Source organism: Oryctolagus cuniculus, chromosome 1 (assembly GCF_051225735.1).
Source record: "Oryctolagus cuniculus isolate XC-2025 breed Fujian yellow rabbit chromosome 1, ASM5122573v1, whole genome shotgun sequence".
In the NCBI taxonomy this organism is placed as follows: Eukaryota; Metazoa; Chordata; class Mammalia; order Lagomorpha; family Leporidae; genus Oryctolagus; species Oryctolagus cuniculus.
Genome location: NC_142867.1, coordinates 133,488,466 through 133,505,309, shown reverse-complemented (window position 1 = coordinate 133,505,309; position 16,844 = coordinate 133,488,466). Strand labels below are relative to the sequence as shown.

Below are 16,844 nucleotides of genomic sequence, written 5' to 3'. Positions count from 1 at the left end.
TATTGAATCTCTAAATTGATTTTGTAAGTATGGATATTTTGGTGATGTTGATTCTTCCAATCCATGAATATGGGAGATTTTTCCATTTTTAATGTCTTCTTCTATTTCTTTCTTTAGTGTTTTATAATTTTCATCATAGTAATCTTTGAATTCCTTGGTTAAGTTTATTCCAAGATATTTGATAAATTTGATTCTTTATGGAGCTACTGTGAATGGCACTGATCTCATAAGTTCTTTTTCAGCCATGGCATTGTCTGTGCATACAAAGGCTCTTGATTTTTCTGTGTTGATTTCATATAGCACCGCTTTACCAACTCTTTTATGAGTTCCAATAGTCTGAGTGAAGATTTTTGGATCTTCTAAGTATAGGATCATGTCATCTGCAAATAAGAATAAAATAAGAATAACTTGAGTTCCTCTTTTCTAATTTCTACCCTTTTGATTTTTTTTCTTGTCTGATGGCTCTAATTAAAACCTCCAGAACTATATTAAATAACAATAGTGAAGGCCAGGCCGGCGCAGTGGCTCACTAGGCTAATCCCCCACGTGCAGCTCTGGCTCCCTGGGTTCTAGTCCCGGTTGGGGCACCAGATTCTGTCCTGGTTGCTCTTCTTCCAGTCCAGCTCTCTACTGTGACCCGGGAGTGCAGTGGAGGATGGCCCAAGTGCTTGGGCCCTGCACCTGCATGGGAGACCAGGAGAAGCACCTGCTCCTGGCTTCAGATCAGCGTGGTGCACTGGCCACAGTGGCCACTGGGGGGTGAACCAAGGAAAGGAAGACCTTTCTCTCTGTCTCTCTGTCTCTCTCACTTACTCTGCCTGCAAAAAAAAAAAAAAAAAAAAAAAAAAAGAGTCGACATCCTTTTCTGGTGTCAGTTCTGGGGGGTGGGATGTTGACAGTTTTTCTCCATTCAATAGGATGCTTGCCATGGGTTTGTCTTATGTTGCCTTGATTGTGCTGAAAAAGGTTCCTTCTATACCCATTGTTCTTGAGGTTTTCAATCATAAAAGATGTTGTATTTTATCAAACGCTTTCTCTGAAACTATTGATATTATCATATGATTTTTATTCTTATTATTTGTGAATGTGGTTTATCACATTGATTGATTTGTGAATATTGAACTATCGCTGCCTTCCGGGGACAAATCCCATGGGGTCAGGGTGCATTATCTTTGTGATGTGTTGCTGGGTTCGACTAGCTAATATTTTGTTGAGGAGTTTTGTGTCTACGTTCATGAGAGAAATTGTTCTATAGTTCTCTTTGTTGCATATAGTTTCCAGGTTAAGTATTAGGATAATGCAGGCTTTGTAGAAGCAGTTTGGGAGGATTGCCACCCTTTCAATTGTTTTGAATAGCTTGGGAAGAATTTAAATTAATTTAGTCCCTGCATCCAATGGCGCGGCCTCCTCTGGGCGCCGGCCCCGCCCCTGAACCTGTCACTCAAATCTCTGCAGCCAATGGCACAGCTGCCTGTCACTCACACTCCCAGCGCCCGCCTCCAGAACTGTCACTCAAGCCCCTCCAGGCGATAGTGTAGCCGTCAGTCATTCCCAGCCGCTGCGCCCGCCCCCTGACCCATCCAGCCCCTCCGACCGATACCCCCGGGGCCTGCGCACTGTCCCCACCTCTTCCCTGTCACTCAAGTCCCTCCAGCCAATGGCACAGCCGTCTGTCACTCACACTCCCTGCGCCAGCCCCTGCCTGTCAATCAAGCTTCTCCAGACAATGCCCCTGCGCGTTTGTCCCGCCTTCGGCTGTCACTCAAGCCCCTCTGGCCAATGCCTTGGCCCCTGTATTCTTTTCCCGCCCCTGATGTCATTCAAGTATCTCCAGTCAATGCTGCGGAGCTTACGCTGGTCCCGCCCAGGAATTAGATTGACAGCCCCTCCAGCCAATGTCCCGGAACCCTGGCGCGGGCCCGCCCCCAGCGCAGACGGACCACCGTGCCCATCATGGCTGCCAGCGCGGTGCTGGCGATGTATGCGGTGCTGGCCGCCGGCGCGGGTCCCGGGGCGGTAGGCGCGGGGTCGCTGCGGGCCGGGGGCGTCCAGGGCTCGCGCTGCGCGGCCCGGTGCCTGAGTCTGCGGCTGTTGCAGGTACGCGGGGCCCCGCCAGGGGGGTGCGCGACGCGGAAATCCGCCCGGAACGCGATCGCGGGGCTCCCCCGGCGCCCCCAGACCCCCAGGGACCCCCGCGGGTCTCTCAACCAGCGGCGTTCCAAACGTGCCCGGCCGTGGGCCGTCGGTGTCCCCTTAGAGGAGCCCCGGCCCCCAACCTGGAGGCTTCCAGACGCGAAAATGCGCCAGGGACTCGATCTCGGGGCTCCTCCAGCGCCCCCAGACCCCCAGGGACCCCCGTGGGTCTTCTTCAACCAGCGGCGTTGCAAAAGTGCCCGGGTGTCGGCCGTCGGCCATCTGTGTCAACTCAGAGGAGTCTCAGCCCCCAACCAGGGGATTCCCAACGCGAAAATCCTCCCGGGACGCGATCGCGGGACTCCTCCAGCGCCCCAGACCCCCCACGGAACCCAGAAACCCTCAGGGACCCCCGCGGGTTTCCTTAAACCAGCGGCGTTGCAAAAGTGTCCTGGCATCGGCCATCGGTGTCCCCCTCAGAGGAGCCCTGGCCCCCAACCAGGGGATTCCAGAGGCAGAAATCGGGCCAGGACTCGGTCTTGGGTTCCCCTGGTGCCCCCAGACGCCCAGAGGCCTCCGAGACCTCCACGGATCCCCGGAGATCCCCATGGGTCTCAGTAAACCGGCGGTGTTGCAAAGGTGCCCGGGCGTCGGCCTTGGTGTCCCCCTAGAGAAGACTGGCTTTCACCAAGGGGGGGATCCCGACATGGAAATCAGGCCAGGAAGTGATTGCGGGGCTCCCCCTGCGCCTGGAACCCTCTAGGTCCTCAGGGACCCCCACGGATCCCCAAGACTCCAGTAAACCTGCGTCGTTGCAAAAGTGCCCTGACATTGGCCCTTGGTATCCCCTTAGAGGTGTACTGGAGGTGAAAATCTGCCCTAAAGGCTATTGCTGGGCTCCTCCAGACCCCCAAGGCTCCACAGAGACCCCCCAGCGACCCCTGAGACCCCTGGGCAGCAGCAGCTTTGAAAAAGTGCCTGGGCCTCGGCCATCGCTGCCCCCCACGCAGGGCCCCCAGAGTCTCCAGGGTTCCAGACCTTTCTGTGGGGGCTGGGGACAAGGGGCATGGGGAGGCTCTGACTAGAGGAGACTTGAGAACCCCCCTAGGGTCCTAAGGAGATGGGGGGGCGGGTAGAAAATAAAGGAAAAAAATCACTGTAGGGTGCTGTGCCTGGGGGATGTGAATGTGTGTGTCTATTGGTTAATACTTAATGGGGTCCTGAAACTTGGAAAAAAATCACTGTGGGGTGCTGTGCCTGGGGATGGGGGGTGTGAATGTGTGCCTGTTTTTTTTTTTTTTTTCTTCCCTCCCGCAGAACAACGGTTCCCTGGTTTGGTGCCAGAATGACAAGCAGTGTTCGACGGTAGGATTCCTAGACGTGGATGCAATCCATGTATGAAACACACGTGTTGGACACGGGAACTCCACAGGGAGCAGGTGCACAGTTGCCCAGGTTATTGATAGACATTCCTATGTACAATGTCAGGGATCAGCCCAGGCTCTTGTCATTGACTCGGGGACCCCGTGCACCTGCTGAAGACGCAAATGGAGTCCCCGGGGACCCCGTGGACCTGCTGGAGACCAGGATGGGGCTCCTGGGAGACCCAGATGGAGTTCCTGGCGCAGGCTCAGGGCCCTGTGTACCTGCTAGAGACCTGACGGAGCTCCTGGGGGCTCCGTGCACCTGCTGGAGACTGGGATGGAGCTCCTGCTGCAGGGACAGGGTCCCGTGAACCTGCTGGAGACCCGGATGGAGCTCTTGGGGATCTGTGCACCTGCTGGAGACCCGGATGGAGCTCCTGGTGTAGGCTCATGGCCCCGTGCACCTGCTGGAGACCCGGATGAGCTCCTGGTGCAGGCTATGGACCCCGTGCACCTGCTGGAGACCCGGATGGAGTTCTGGGGACACTGTACACCTGCTGAGCGCCGGATGGTACTCCTGGTGCACCTGCTGAGCCCCAGATGGACTCCTGTTGCCATCTGATTAACCTCCTTCTTCTCTCCCAACAGTGTCTGGAGCCCTGCAAGCACCCAGGGGAACTGGAGACACAGCCATGTCAGAGTTTCTGTGAGGTGAGTATGTCGGTTTCTACCCCCCCCCCCCCCCCAGCGGCTGACTGCGGGTTTCAAAGCCTCTCATGGCCAGCTCTGCCGGTTTCAAGGCCCGCCGTCTTTCTCCCCTCCCCCCAGCCGCTGTTCCCTGTGTGGAGCCACGAGTGCCTGAGCAGCTGCACCTTCGTCCGCTCGGCGCTGGCGGCCAAGCAGGGGACGTGTCCGGCCCCTACCCAAGCCAGCGGCTTTGCCGCGGCCTGCGTGGTCAGCTGTGAGGCCGATGCCGAGTGCCCCGGGGGCCGGAAGTGCTGCCCCAACGGCTGTGGGCGCACCTGCCAGGCGCCCCGGGGGGCCTTCCGAGGTCAGCAGGGCTGTCAATCACGGTGGGGGCGGGGCGGGGTTGCTGTGAGCTCCAGGGGTCTCAGGGGTCTCCAGGGGTCTCTGTGACTCCCAGGGGTCTGTGATGGTCCCAGGGGGTCTCTGGGGGTCCCTGGGGTTCTCTGAGGGTCTCTCTGACTCCCAGGGGTCTCTGGGGGTCTGCAAGGGTCCCAGGGGTTCTAAGGGATCCCTAGGGGTCTCCGAGGGTCCCAGGAGTTCTCAGGGGTCTCTGTGAGCTCCAGGGGTCTCAGGGGTCCTTGGGGGTCTCTGTGACTCCCAGGGGTCCCCTGGGGTCTCCCTGACCCGGGCTCCTCCACCCTAGGGGTCCCCCTAAAACCCCGGAGGCAGCTACGGCTCAGGGAGCTGGGGTCAGGGCCCCTGGAGGTCCGGTGGTCGTCCAGGTTCAACGTTTCCCTGGAGCCCGTGGTGTACGTGGTGCAGCGCCGGTGGAATTATGGGATGGCGCCCAGTGAGCGTGGGGCCACTGCATGGGAGACAGTGGCCCAGGTCAGTTATTGAAATATTTAGATTGGTGGGAGGGGCCTGGTGGCCATCTTGGGTCCCCATCCATCATTTTTAATTTCCGGTTCACATCTGGGCCATTTTCTGTATCCTCTGTTCCAGACCACAGACCAGCGAGTCTGGCTGCCCGATGTCCGGCCCGGCCGCTGGTACCAGTTCCGAGTGGCCGCCGTCAACGTGCACGGTACCCGGGGCTTCACCACTCCTGGCAGGCACTTCCAGTCATCCAGAGGTCAGTGAAGGGCCCCACCCCTCCAGGCTCCTCCGTGCCTGGTCGATCGGGGGCTCCGTGGCTGTGGCTTCCCCAGCCGTGGCTCCGTGGCCTTGGCCCCTGTGGCTCCCCACACCTGGTCCATGAAGCTCCTGTTGTCCGTGGCCCGCTCCATGACCCTGGCTCCCATGGGGGCCATGGGCCCCCAAACCCGGTCCACCGGAGGCTCCTGTGGCCGTGGCTCCCCCACATCCGGTCCCTGTGGCCATGGCTCCATGGCCCATGCCCACGCTCAGACCAGCCCCCGGGTGGCTTTGTCATGCCTCACAGGCCCCTCTCCACTGGGTTGCAGCTCCGTCGGCCCCACCGGCCCCGGCCGACCTGCGTGTGCTGAACTCCACCGTGCGCGATGCCGACGGGACCGTGGCCGCCACCGTGATCTGGGAGCCCCCCGAGGACCCCGACGTCCCTGTGCACCACTACAGGGTCTCCTGGGGCCACGCGACCGAGGGGCAGTGGCGGAGGAAGACGGTGGACAGGGTGAGCGTGGTGGGGGCGGGGCTGCGGCCCCCTCGCAGGGGTCCCGGTAACCCGAGGGATCCCAGTGATCTCAGGGATCTCAGAGATCACTGGGATCCCAGGTAATCTAAGGAATCTCTAAGGAATCCCAGTATTCGGACGGATCCCACTGAGGGATTCATGTAATCTGAGGGACCCCTGGGATCTGAGGGACCTCCCCCCCATTCCGCAGCGCCAGAGTTCAGTGACCCTGCAGCGCCTGCGCCCCAGTAGCGTCTACACCGTGCAGCTGCAGGCTGTGAGCCACTGGGGGCCGACGCGGCTGCGGGGCCCCAAAGCTGCCCTGCACTTCACGGCCGCCGGTGGTGAGTGACCTTTCCGGACACCGGAAGTCCTGCCCACTCCCGCTCACGGTGAGTGGCATTTCTGGACACCAGAAATCCTGTCCACGTACTTCTGCTTACGGTGAGTGACGTTTTCTGCAGTAGTCCCGCCCACTCCCGCTCACGGTCAGTGACGGTCCGGACACTGGAAGTCCCACCCACTCACTTCCGCACACTGGAAGTCCCTGTGACACCTCCTGACTCTTTTAGAGCTGTCGTCAGATGTGAATGTCACTCTGATTGACATGTGTCTATTACCTTCACAGATGTATTGTTCCCATAGGGCCCCAGCTCCAGTGCAAGGCATTGACAGAGTCAGCATCACTTGGACTTCCCAGGAGCCTTTGCAGTGAGCGCTCCTGTCAATCATGGATCATCAGCATTTTGAACGGACTTCCCAGAAGCCTTTGCAGTTGGGGCTCCTGTCAATCATACGTCATCATGGAAACGCCAAGAGGACTTCCTAGAAGCCTTTGCAGCAAGTGCTCCTATCAGTCATGTGTCATCTGTGTGCCTAATAGACTTCCCAGAAGCCTTTGCGGTCGAGGCTCCTGTCAATTGGTACACAGTTCCAACTCACACACGCATGACTGCCACACCCATGAACATGCATGTGCGAGCCTGGCTACATACGTGTGCACCCACACGGCAGCCACATGCAGGTCCGGGGTCACAACCTTTGATGGACAGGCGGCTGCATGACCATGTGACTTTTTTTATTTAATTCTCATCCCTCCCAGTTGGGCCATGTGGAAAATTGCAAGATGGCTTTCCTGTCACCCGGTTATTTATTGACTGAAATAAACGTGGTCAGGGGTTTTGGGGGTCTTTCTGTGCGGTGGCCATGTTGTCCTGAGGGTCCGGGCTGCCCCATCCATCAAATCCGGGGGTGGGTGGAACCTTCAGTTTCCTGGAGTTCACCCTTGGGCCCCTAGACTGGGGTTACTGGTTCTGAGCTGCTGCTCCATACTTGCCAAGTCATGTTTCTATACCTGCTAAGTCATGGTTTCATACCTGCCAAGTCATGATTTCTATATCTGCTGTCATGCTGAGTCATGTTTCCATATCTGCTGAGTCATATACTTGCTGAATCACCCTTCCATGCCTGCTGAGTCATGCTTTCCATACATGCTGTCATGTTTCTACACCTGCTGAGTCATGGTTTTACACCTGCCAAGTCATGCAGCTATCAGCTCTTGTGGTGACTCAGCAGAAAGTGCTCAGTGCCAGGGACTGACTCTGCTGTGCAGTGACTGACAGCATGGCTTCTCTGTGACTGACAGCTGCTCCAAGAGACCTGGGGTCTCCACCTGGGCCCCTGAAGATCCTCTGAGGGCCACCCCTGATCCCTGCTCCATTCTGCACAACCAGGGCTGGATTGACGGTTTCCCAGTCCAGTCAGGGGCGGGCTCTGAGGGTGAGTGACAGGTTCCTGGTACAGTCGGGGGCAGGCTCTGAGGCAGACGGACAGGTTCCCAGTTGGTTCATCTGCATCTATAAGGAACACCTGTTGCTTCGTTTGTGATGAACACTTTATGGGAGTCATTGTGGACCCTGAGCCCAGGTTCATGTCTGTGTCAAAGATGGCCGACTGATCCATGGATGGAGCCACAGGTTCATGTCCAGGATAAAGATGGCCGACCGAGCCACACGTGGCCCCAGGACCATGTCCAAGATAAAGATGGCCAACAGCCACGGATGGAGCCAGATTTGTGTGTGTGACAAAGATGGCCAACAGCCATGTTGGGAGTGGCCCCAGCTGCCCAGCAGGTGCATGGCTACGGCCCTGAGGCCCCAGCCGCCCAGAGCTTCAGCCATGGCTTCCAGACCATGTGGGGCCAGCTGGTTGGGGACATTGGACACAGAGCCCCGGTGCTCTGCCACCACCTCTAGGATGGCCCCTAGGATTGCCTGGTGGTGCGGCTCGGTGTGTGGTGTGAGGGGCGCAGCCTCGCCAGGGTCACGGGCCAGGTTGAAGAGCAGGGGTGGGTCATAGCTCGTCATGTGGGTGGGACCCTGGCACAGGCACACGTGGGTGGGGAAGCAGCTGTTGGCACCAGCTGGGCGGAACTTGGGCGTGAAGAAGGCCTTGAACACGGCTGAGCCTGGGGGCGGATCCAGGCTGTCAGTCATGGGGAGGGATGGGGCTGGGCTGTCAGGGTTGCGGGTGGGGCCAGGTCTGTCAGTCACAGGGAAGGGCTGGGCCAGGACTATCAGTCATGGAGGACCTGTCAATCAACTATGGATGACCTGTCAATCATGGGGATGACCTGTCAATCAATAAATCACGGGGCTGACATCTACCTCTATCCAGCATGCCCCAGGGTCCATGACCGCCCTTCCCAGCATGCCCTGGGATGCACACTCACTGTTGTATGGCAGCCAGCGCACGGCCTGCAGGTAGGCGTTGCAGTAGTGGAACAGGAACTCATGGGCCAACCGCTGGCTCTGCCCCCAGAGGAGGAGCATCAGGTCCCACCCATCAATCACCCTGGGGGAGTGGGGGCTTGTGCGTGACTGACTTTGGGGTCCCTGGGGGAGTCTTCCTTGAATCCCAGGTCCCATATGTCAACCACCCTGGGGGCAGGGCTTGCATCTGTCAATCACCCTGAGAGGAAGGCTTGTGTGAGATTGACTTTGGGGGTCCCATGTCCCATCTGTCAATCACCCTGGGGCAGAGCCTGCATCTGGCAATCACCTGTTGTGGGGCAGCAGCGCCCCTGTGAGCTCAGCCACGGTGGGGAAGATGTCCATGTTGCTTGTGGCCGCATCCACCTCGCATCCGGCAGGGATGACCCCAGGCCAGCACAGAATGCCCAGCACCCAGATGCCGCCCTCCCAGTTGTTGGCTTTGCCACCTGCAGGGGACAGATGGGGGAGAAGGCAGCTGCTGGATCAGCCTTATCCATGGGGTCTCATTATGACATGGTCTGGTTCCATCCTATAGGTTCAATGATTCTATGTTGAACATGACGGACTCTTATTATGACAGAGTTCCCTCTCTGACCTCATAGATGCTATCTGGACCATGGGGGACTTTTATATTGACAGTTTGCTCTAGGAGGTACTCTTATTATGACACAGACCCCTCCATGATGACCCAGAAGCCTGCAGCTCGACCCTGGGGACTTTTATTATGACACGGCCCTCTCCATAACATCTTAGGTTCAATATTGACCAGGAGGGACTTTTATTGTGATAGGATCAGCTCTAGGGGAAACTTTTATTGTGGCATGACTACCCAGATGCCTGTACTTCAACCACCGGGGACTCTTATTATAATAGTGTCCTTTTCATGACATCATAGGTTTGAGCTGGACCATGGGGGAATTTTATCACAGGATCTGCTCTAGGAGGGACTGTTATTATGACACGGTCCTCTCCAGGACAAACCAGATGCCTCCATTTTGACCGTGAGGGACTTTTATTATAACGGGGCCTGCTCTGGCAGAGACACTTATTATGACAGCGTCCCCTCCAGGATGCCCCAGATGTCTCCATTTTGACCATGGGGGCTTTTATTGTGACACGGTCCCCTCCAGGATGCACCTGATGCCTCCCCCTGGGCCTTGGGGGACTCTTATTGTGACACTGTGACCCTGAGACTGGTCTGTACCCCTGCTGACCCCTGTAGATGCCATTACTGCCCCTGTGGACCTCGCCTGTGGCCATCACCTCCTCCACGTGGGCGCCCTGGTCAGATGAGAAGTAGACGAGGGTGCAGCCAGCCAGGCCCAGCTTGTCCAGGACCTGCAGGATCCTGCCTGGACCAGAAAAAAAAACAAATTATCCGGTGCCAACCAGCTCGGGGACCAAGATGGCCTACAGGGACAAATTCACATTGCAATTTGAGATTTGGCCCCCTGTGGCGCCAAATTCACGTTGCAATATGAGATTCAGCGCCAGAGACACATGCGCATACCCACGCTCCAGTCTAACTCCTCCACTGTGTCGCCATAAGCCCCATGCCAGCTTCTGTGGGCAAACTCTGGGGAGGCGAACAGGGCTGTGTGCACATGGATATAGGACAGCAGCAGCAGAAAGGGCTTCTGGGAGTTCCTGGAGGGAGGTGGGCAAAAAAAAAAAAAAAAAAGGGCAAAATACTTGAACAGGTAATTTTTTGGTTCATAGAAGGCAATGCAAAATAGACACCGGAAATAGGCAAGAGGGGTTCAGAGTATATCTAAAATGGCTGCAGGAAATGGGTATAAAACATTCACAGCCAATCTGGAATGGCCACTGGAAGTAGATGAAAAAGCGTTTAGAGCCGATCCAAAGTGGGCACTGGAAGTAGGCATAAAACGCTCAGACCCTACCCAAAATGGCCACCTGAAGTGGGTGTAAAAGCCCTCAGACCCGACCCAAAATGGCCTCTGAAAGTGAGCTGAAAAGCACTCTGAGCTAATTCAAAATGGCCACCGGAATTGGGTAAAGAAGCTCAGAGCTGATCCAAAATGGTCACCGGAAGTGGGCATACAGCATGCAGATCCACTCAAAATGGCCACCGCGGACTCACCACCGTATGAACCCCGTGGCCTCCTCCGTGAGCCTCTGCGTGAGGTTCCCATAGTCCAGAGGCTGCTGGGCCACTTCGAAGTTGCACATGAGGAAGCAGTGGAGTGGCCAGAAGTAGCGTCGGAACAGGAAATGGCCACCCAGCAAGATGACCACGGGCAGCAGGAGGCCCAGGAAGGCAGCAGGCGGCAGCGGGCCAAGCCGAGGCAGCGCAGGGCGGCCAGGGTCAGAGCAGCGGCACCCAGGGCCTGCATGGGGACCACCACGATCCAGCACACGGCGCCCTCAAACACTGTGCCAGCCCCCAGCTTGCAGTCCCGCAGGTTGGTGGTTGGGAGCCCGAAGAACTGGTCGAAGCCGTGGACCTGCAGGTGGTGGCAGAAGTCGCGCGGGTGCCGGCAGCTCAGGCCCAGGTGCCACTTCCCTGGGACGGGAAGTTCATTGGTGACAGACAGCCTGGTCCCACCCTGAGGCTCAACTTCCTGTCACGTGACTGGAAGTGCCTTCTCCTGCCTTCCCTGTCTGCATTTGACAGGGGTGAGGGCCGGTGATTGACAGCCTAAGCCCACCCCCGATGGCCAACTTCCAGTCACGTGACCGGAATGCCTTCTGCTGCCTTCCCCTGGATGGGGTCCATCCTTGCATGTTGCTGCTACTTGACCGCATTTTGCCTACCTTTTTTATAAACGGAATTCCCGCCTACACCAGAAGTCCCGCCCACTCCAGAAGTCCCACTTCGGAAGTTCTGCCCACCCTGGAAGTCCTGCCCCCGCCCTGGGCATTCCAGAACCTTCTGTACCGACAATCGCTGTGGTGTAGCCGCGGGCTTTGGCCAGCCTAGCGAACGTGACCTCGGTGGCTGGGAGACCCCCAGATGAAGCCGGGAACAGGAAGACACCCACCCGCGACTGCGCAGCCATGCCTGGGGGGTGGGGAAGAGATGAAGCCCCACCTCCTATACCCCTGCCACGCCCCCACCTCAGAGGACAAGGTCAACCCTCCCCGGCCCTTCCCCCACCCCAGGGCAAGCCCCACATTTTCCCAGCCCCACCCCCATGAACCACAGACCTGAGCGCACCGGGTAGTGTCCAGTCAGGCTGCGAGCCTGGTGTGCACAGTGGAGCTGCAGCCAAATGCTGGGTCAGTTTTCACGCCATCACGTGCCAGCTGGTCAATGTTCAGGGTTCTAGAGGGCGGAAGAGACCCAGATGAGCTGTGGAGGCTTCAAGATGGCTAAGGGACCCGGATGACTGTGCTACAAGCTGGCCGCCATGGAGGTACAAGCTGGCCACCTGAGAGACCCAGATGAGCCCCTGAGGCTACAAAATGGCTACCCAAGAGACCTGGATGAGCCCTGGAGGCTAGAAGATGGCCGCCTGAGAGACCCAGATGACAGTGTCACAAGATGGCTGCCCGAGAGACCCGGATGTCCGACCTGAGTGTCCTGTTGCCATAGCTGCCGAGGTCACCAATGCCGAGGTCATTGGCCAGAAGCAGGACGCTGTTGGGGGCCGTGGTGGCAGTGTTGGTGTGGCCTTGGCTGGGACCCAGGAAGAGGAGGAGGAGGAGCACAGAGAGACAGCGGTGTCAAGGCTCCCTGCCCCTCTCTGTTTCAAGGCTCACCCTCTTGTCTTCTTCAAAGCTCTCCGCCATGACTTTCACTACAATAAAACAGGGCGTGGCTCTCAGCCTTGAGTGGCGGGCTCTCCATTCCAATGATTGTCAGGAGGAGACAGGGCTTTGAGTTGATTGGCTTTCTGGCTTGCATCAGTGATGGGCGGGTCACTGAGTAGCTATGGACTACTTATTGAGTGCTTATTGTTTAATGACCAATTATTGGTTATTGATAAACTATGGACTATCGATTGGTTATAGATTATTGATTGGTTGTCGGTTATTGGTCATTGGCTGATTATTGGTGATTAATTACTGGTTATTGATTAATTTTTAAGTTTATTTTTCATTGATCTCTGAAATTGAGGCTTAAATTTTATTCATTTTTCTGTGAGAGACCAATATCAGAAACCAATAACTGATCAATGAGTGACTGATAAGCACCAGCCACCAACCAATAGCTAATCAATAATAACTAATCTATAATTGATAACTGATGAACAGTCAATGCCCAACAGCGATAACTAAGAGCTAACCAATAACCGATAGCTAATCAACAACTAAATAATAATCGATAACTAATCAACAACTAGCCAATACCCAATAAGTAAGCAATAAGAACTAAGCAATAAGAACTAACCAATAATCAATAGCTAACCAACAGCTAAACAATGATCAATAACTTGCTAATAACTAATCAATAAGCAATCAATAGCTAATCAATAAACAATAATTTACCAATAACTAATCAATAACTAACCGATAACTGCTAATCAAAAACCAATCGCTGACCAATAAGGAATAGCTGATCAATAACCAACCAATAACTGACCAATAACCAATAACTAAGCAATGGCTGATCAATAACTCAGTGATCACCAACCCATCACTGATCCATAACTAACCAATCACGGACAAAAAACCAATCACTGATCCATAACGAACTAATCACGGACCAAAAAACAATCACTGACCAATCAGCCATAGCTAATTGATAACCCGATCCAGACACGTCTTCACCGGCGGTCCTGTTATCCACAGTGGTCAGACATGGTCAGACTCGAATGCCCATTTCCTGGGTTCTAGAACCTTCTGCACTGGCCCTGGCCAGAATCTTCTGCTTCTTGGGCTGCTAATTTTACTTCTGTGATAGATGGTACTATGTTTGCTATAACTATATTGGATTTTTTAACATTATTTTTTCAATTCAGTTGAAATGGTCTGTGCTGTCATTTGGTCTATATTAACTTATTTTTATTTTTCCTCCCAAGTCATTCATTTTTTCTTACAGTGATAATAGACTTTTCACAATTGCTTGACTTTTTCAATTATATCTATTACCAGTGTGTGTGTGTGTGTGTGTGTGTGTGTGTATACACACACATATTTATTTGAAGATCAGAATTATACAGAGAGAAGAGAGGCAGAGAGGGAGAAGGAGAGAGAGAGAGGTCCTCCATCAACTGATTGTCTCCAATTGGCTGTGACTGCTGGAGCCAAGAGCCAGGAGCTTCTTCTTGGTCTCCCACATGGGTGCAGGGACCCAAGGACTTGAGCCAACTTCTGTTGCTTTCCCAGGCCATAGCAGAGAGCTGGATCAGAAGTGGAGCAGCTGGGGCTGGTACCATGGCTCAATAGGCTAATCCTCCACCTGTGGTGCCAGCACACTTGGGTTCTAGTCCTGGTCAGGGCACTGGATTCTGTCCTGGTTGCTCCTCTTCCAGTCCAGCTCTCTGCTGTGGCCCTGGAGTGCAGTGGAGGATGGCCCAAGTCTTTGGGCCCTGCACCCACATGGGAGACCAGGAGGAAGCACCTGGCTCCTGGCTTCAGATCAGCGCTGTGTGCTGATTGCAGCAGCTATTGTGGGGTGAACCAGTGGAAAAGGAAGACCTTTCTCTCTGTCTCTCTCTCTCACTGCCCACTCTGCCTGTCAAATAAATAAATAAATAATAATAAATAAAAAAAATAGAAGTGGAGCAGCTGGGACATGAACCAGCGCCCATACGGAATGCAGCACTGTAGGCAGCAGTTTTAACCACTATGCCACAGAATCAGCCCCACCAGTGTATATTTTTAATATCTTAGTCTGAGCCAGCACAACACTATGTGTTTAGCCTGGTTAGCTTTTTTTGAAGGCATCAGCACAAAATCTGTAGGTTTTCTGAAAACTGTCATGTACACAGTTTCTCACAGTCATGTTATTTCATTTAGCAGGTAACATGTTTTATACTTTTTGCGTATTTATGAAACTCTCAATTTTGCCTTTGATTTTTAAAACTTCCACACTATAATCCAAAATATGTAAATCTGTCCTTTCATACATATATTATAGAACATAACATGATCTTTGTATTATTTAAATTTCTGAGATTTTTTCATATTTTTAATATTAATGAAATTGTGAACTATTTATCAATAACTTCTGTTATTGATAAAAAAAACTTTGTTTTTCAAACAATTATTTCCCCTTGCAAATGACTTATTACTTCTCACAGTAATCATATCTTATTTCATAATGTGTATGTCCATTTTTATTTTTGTCAGTAATCACACACATGTTTTTATAACAGATGTATAACCTGTGTATCACTAACATCCTAGTAAGACGGGGGTGATACTATGATCCCATGCCAATCTTGGTTTACATTTTCATTGCTAGTTCATCAGATTGCTCAAAGTTCTGTAAGATCTGGAATACTTCATGTATATACTTCAGAGTCTTGGATCAGTTGTATTCATTCTTCCTTTCCAATTAGCACATTTTACCTTTTCCAGATCTTTACCACTTGTGTATGAAATTTTCTATCATGCATTTTAGACACTGCTATAATTCCTGTACCATTCCATGTAAAATGGAAACATCATGATTTAAGGGACTCCAGTTAAGAATATTTTTAAAAGATTTTCATTCATTTTAGAGGTAGCTTTAGTTACATACAGATAGAGGGAGAGACAGAGATAAAGTTTTTCAATCCACTAGTTCACTTCCCAAATCGCTGTTACAGCTGGAGCAGGGCAAATCCAAAGCCAAGGGCAGAGATTTTCTGGGACTCCCAAGCAGGTTTGGGGCCTAAGTACTTGGCCCATTCTCTCTACTGCATCCCCAGGCCATAGCAGAAGGCTGGATTGGAAGAGGAGCAGCCAGGACATGAACCAGCACACATCTGGAATGCCAATACCACAGGCAGGGCTTAGCCTACTACACCACAGCATCAGGCCCTAAAAAATATGTTAAACTTTGCTGTAATGAACTATTTTTCATCAAATACCTTTATGTTTGCTAATTTCTCTATTATTACTCCACCAAGTTTTTCACTTTTTCTTATAGACTTAGGACAATATTTAATGTACATCTCTCTCTCTCTCTTTCTGGCCAGGAGCCAGAAGCTTCTTCCAGGTCTCCCACATTGTTGCAATGAACCAATGACTTGGGCCATTCGCTGCTACTTTATTAGGGTCAATAGCAGGAATCTGGATTAGAAGTGGAGCACCCAGGAATTCATTTGCTCCCTATACGGGATGCCAGTACCAGTCCTGCAGTTTCTAATTCTGCCCTTACAGTGCACTGCCTACCCTTTTATTTTTTAACTATTAATCCCTAATCAAGTGTGGTACATCATTCCCTATTCCACCTTCATCCAGTCATCCATTAATGAACATGAAGATTGATTCCATATATTAGATATTGTGAATAGAGTGCTATAAAAATCGGGTACAGAAAGCCCTTTCTTATACCAATGTCATTTTGTTTGGGTAAATTCCCAGGAGTGGGATGGCTGTGTTATATGGTACATCTGTAGATTTCTTAGAAATCTTCATATCGTCTATAATGGTTTACATGCCCACCAACAGGGTATTAGAGTCCACTTATTCCCATATCCTCACCAGAATTTTTGATTGTGTGGAAGATAGACATTCTAATCAGGTTGATATGATACATAATTGTGTCTTATTTGCATAACTATCCTGAACATTTCATGAGTCTGTTGGCCTTTTGAATTTCATCTGTTGAAAAATGTCTTTTCATGTCCCTCACCCATTTCTTACCTGTGTTGTTTATTTTGTTGTTGTTGAGTTTCCTGTGCTTCTTATTTATCATGGATGTTAATCTTTCTTCACATGTATGAGTAATAAAAATTTTCTACCACTCTGGCTGTTCTCATTAAAACCATCCTATATGTCTTGAAGTCTGATATTTTGCCTCTGGCTTTGTTTAGTGTTTAAGATTGTTTTAGCTTTTTTTTTTTTTTTTTTTTTTGACAGGCAGAATGGACAGTGTGAGAGAGAGACAGAGAAAGGTCTTCCTTTTGCCGTTGGTTCACCCTCCAATGGCCACCGTGGCCGGTGCTCGGCGGCCGGGGCACCGCGCTGATCCAAAGGCAGGAGCCAGGTGCTTCTCCTGGTCTCCCATGGGGTGCAGGGCCAAGCACTTGGGCCATCCTCCACTGCACTCCCAGGCCACAGCCGAGAGCTGGCCTGGAAGAGGGGCAACCGGGACAGAATCCGGTGCCCGGA

At 52.9% G+C, this 16,844-nt stretch overlaps 1 protein-coding gene across 24 annotated transcripts; it reads left to right on the top strand.

The window, feature by feature from the left end:
• The first annotated feature begins 1,932 nt into the window (after positions 1–1,932).
• On the top strand, positions 1,933–7,020 carry LOC138842988 (anosmin-1). 24 transcript variants are annotated; one of them, XR_016222337.1, is made up of 9 exons: positions 1,933–2,097; positions 3,451–3,498; positions 4,146–4,208; positions 4,326–4,548; positions 4,888–5,072; positions 5,190–5,319; positions 5,651–5,838; positions 6,050–6,282; positions 6,484–7,020. XR_016222337.1 is itself a non-coding variant. In XM_089315116.1 (9 exons), exons 1-8 carry the CDS (start codon positions 1,954–1,956, stop codon positions 6,188–6,190), a joined length of 1,122 nt encoding a protein of 373 aa, XP_089171242.1. In that variant the 5' UTR covers positions 1,933–1,953; the 3' UTR covers positions 6,191–6,230; positions 6,484–7,020. The 24 variants fall into 24 exon arrangements, 12 of the variants coding, with proteins under 12 accessions (XP_089171242.1, XP_089171239.1, XP_089171258.1 ...); XR_016222336.1 differs by having other exon boundaries at positions 6,467–7,020; XR_016222366.1 differs by having other exon boundaries at positions 3,451–3,572; positions 6,467–7,020.
• Positions 7,021–16,844: the final 9,824 nt, after the last annotated feature.

Bases quoted from the DNA above. Each gene is read 5' to 3' on its own strand.
- LOC138842988 (XM_089315095.1), top strand. From the start codon at position 3,835: ATGGAGCTCCTGCTGCAGGGACAGGGTCCCGTGAACCTGCTGGAGACC. The intron at 4,209-4,325 runs GTGAGTATGTCG...CCCTCCCCCCAG, and splicing joins CATGTCAGAGTTTCTGTGAG to CCGCTGTTCCCTGTGTGGAG. The intron at 4,549-4,887 runs GTCAGCAGGGCT...CCTCCACCCTAG, and splicing joins GCCCCGGGGGGCCTTCCGAG to GGGTCCCCCTAAAACCCCGG.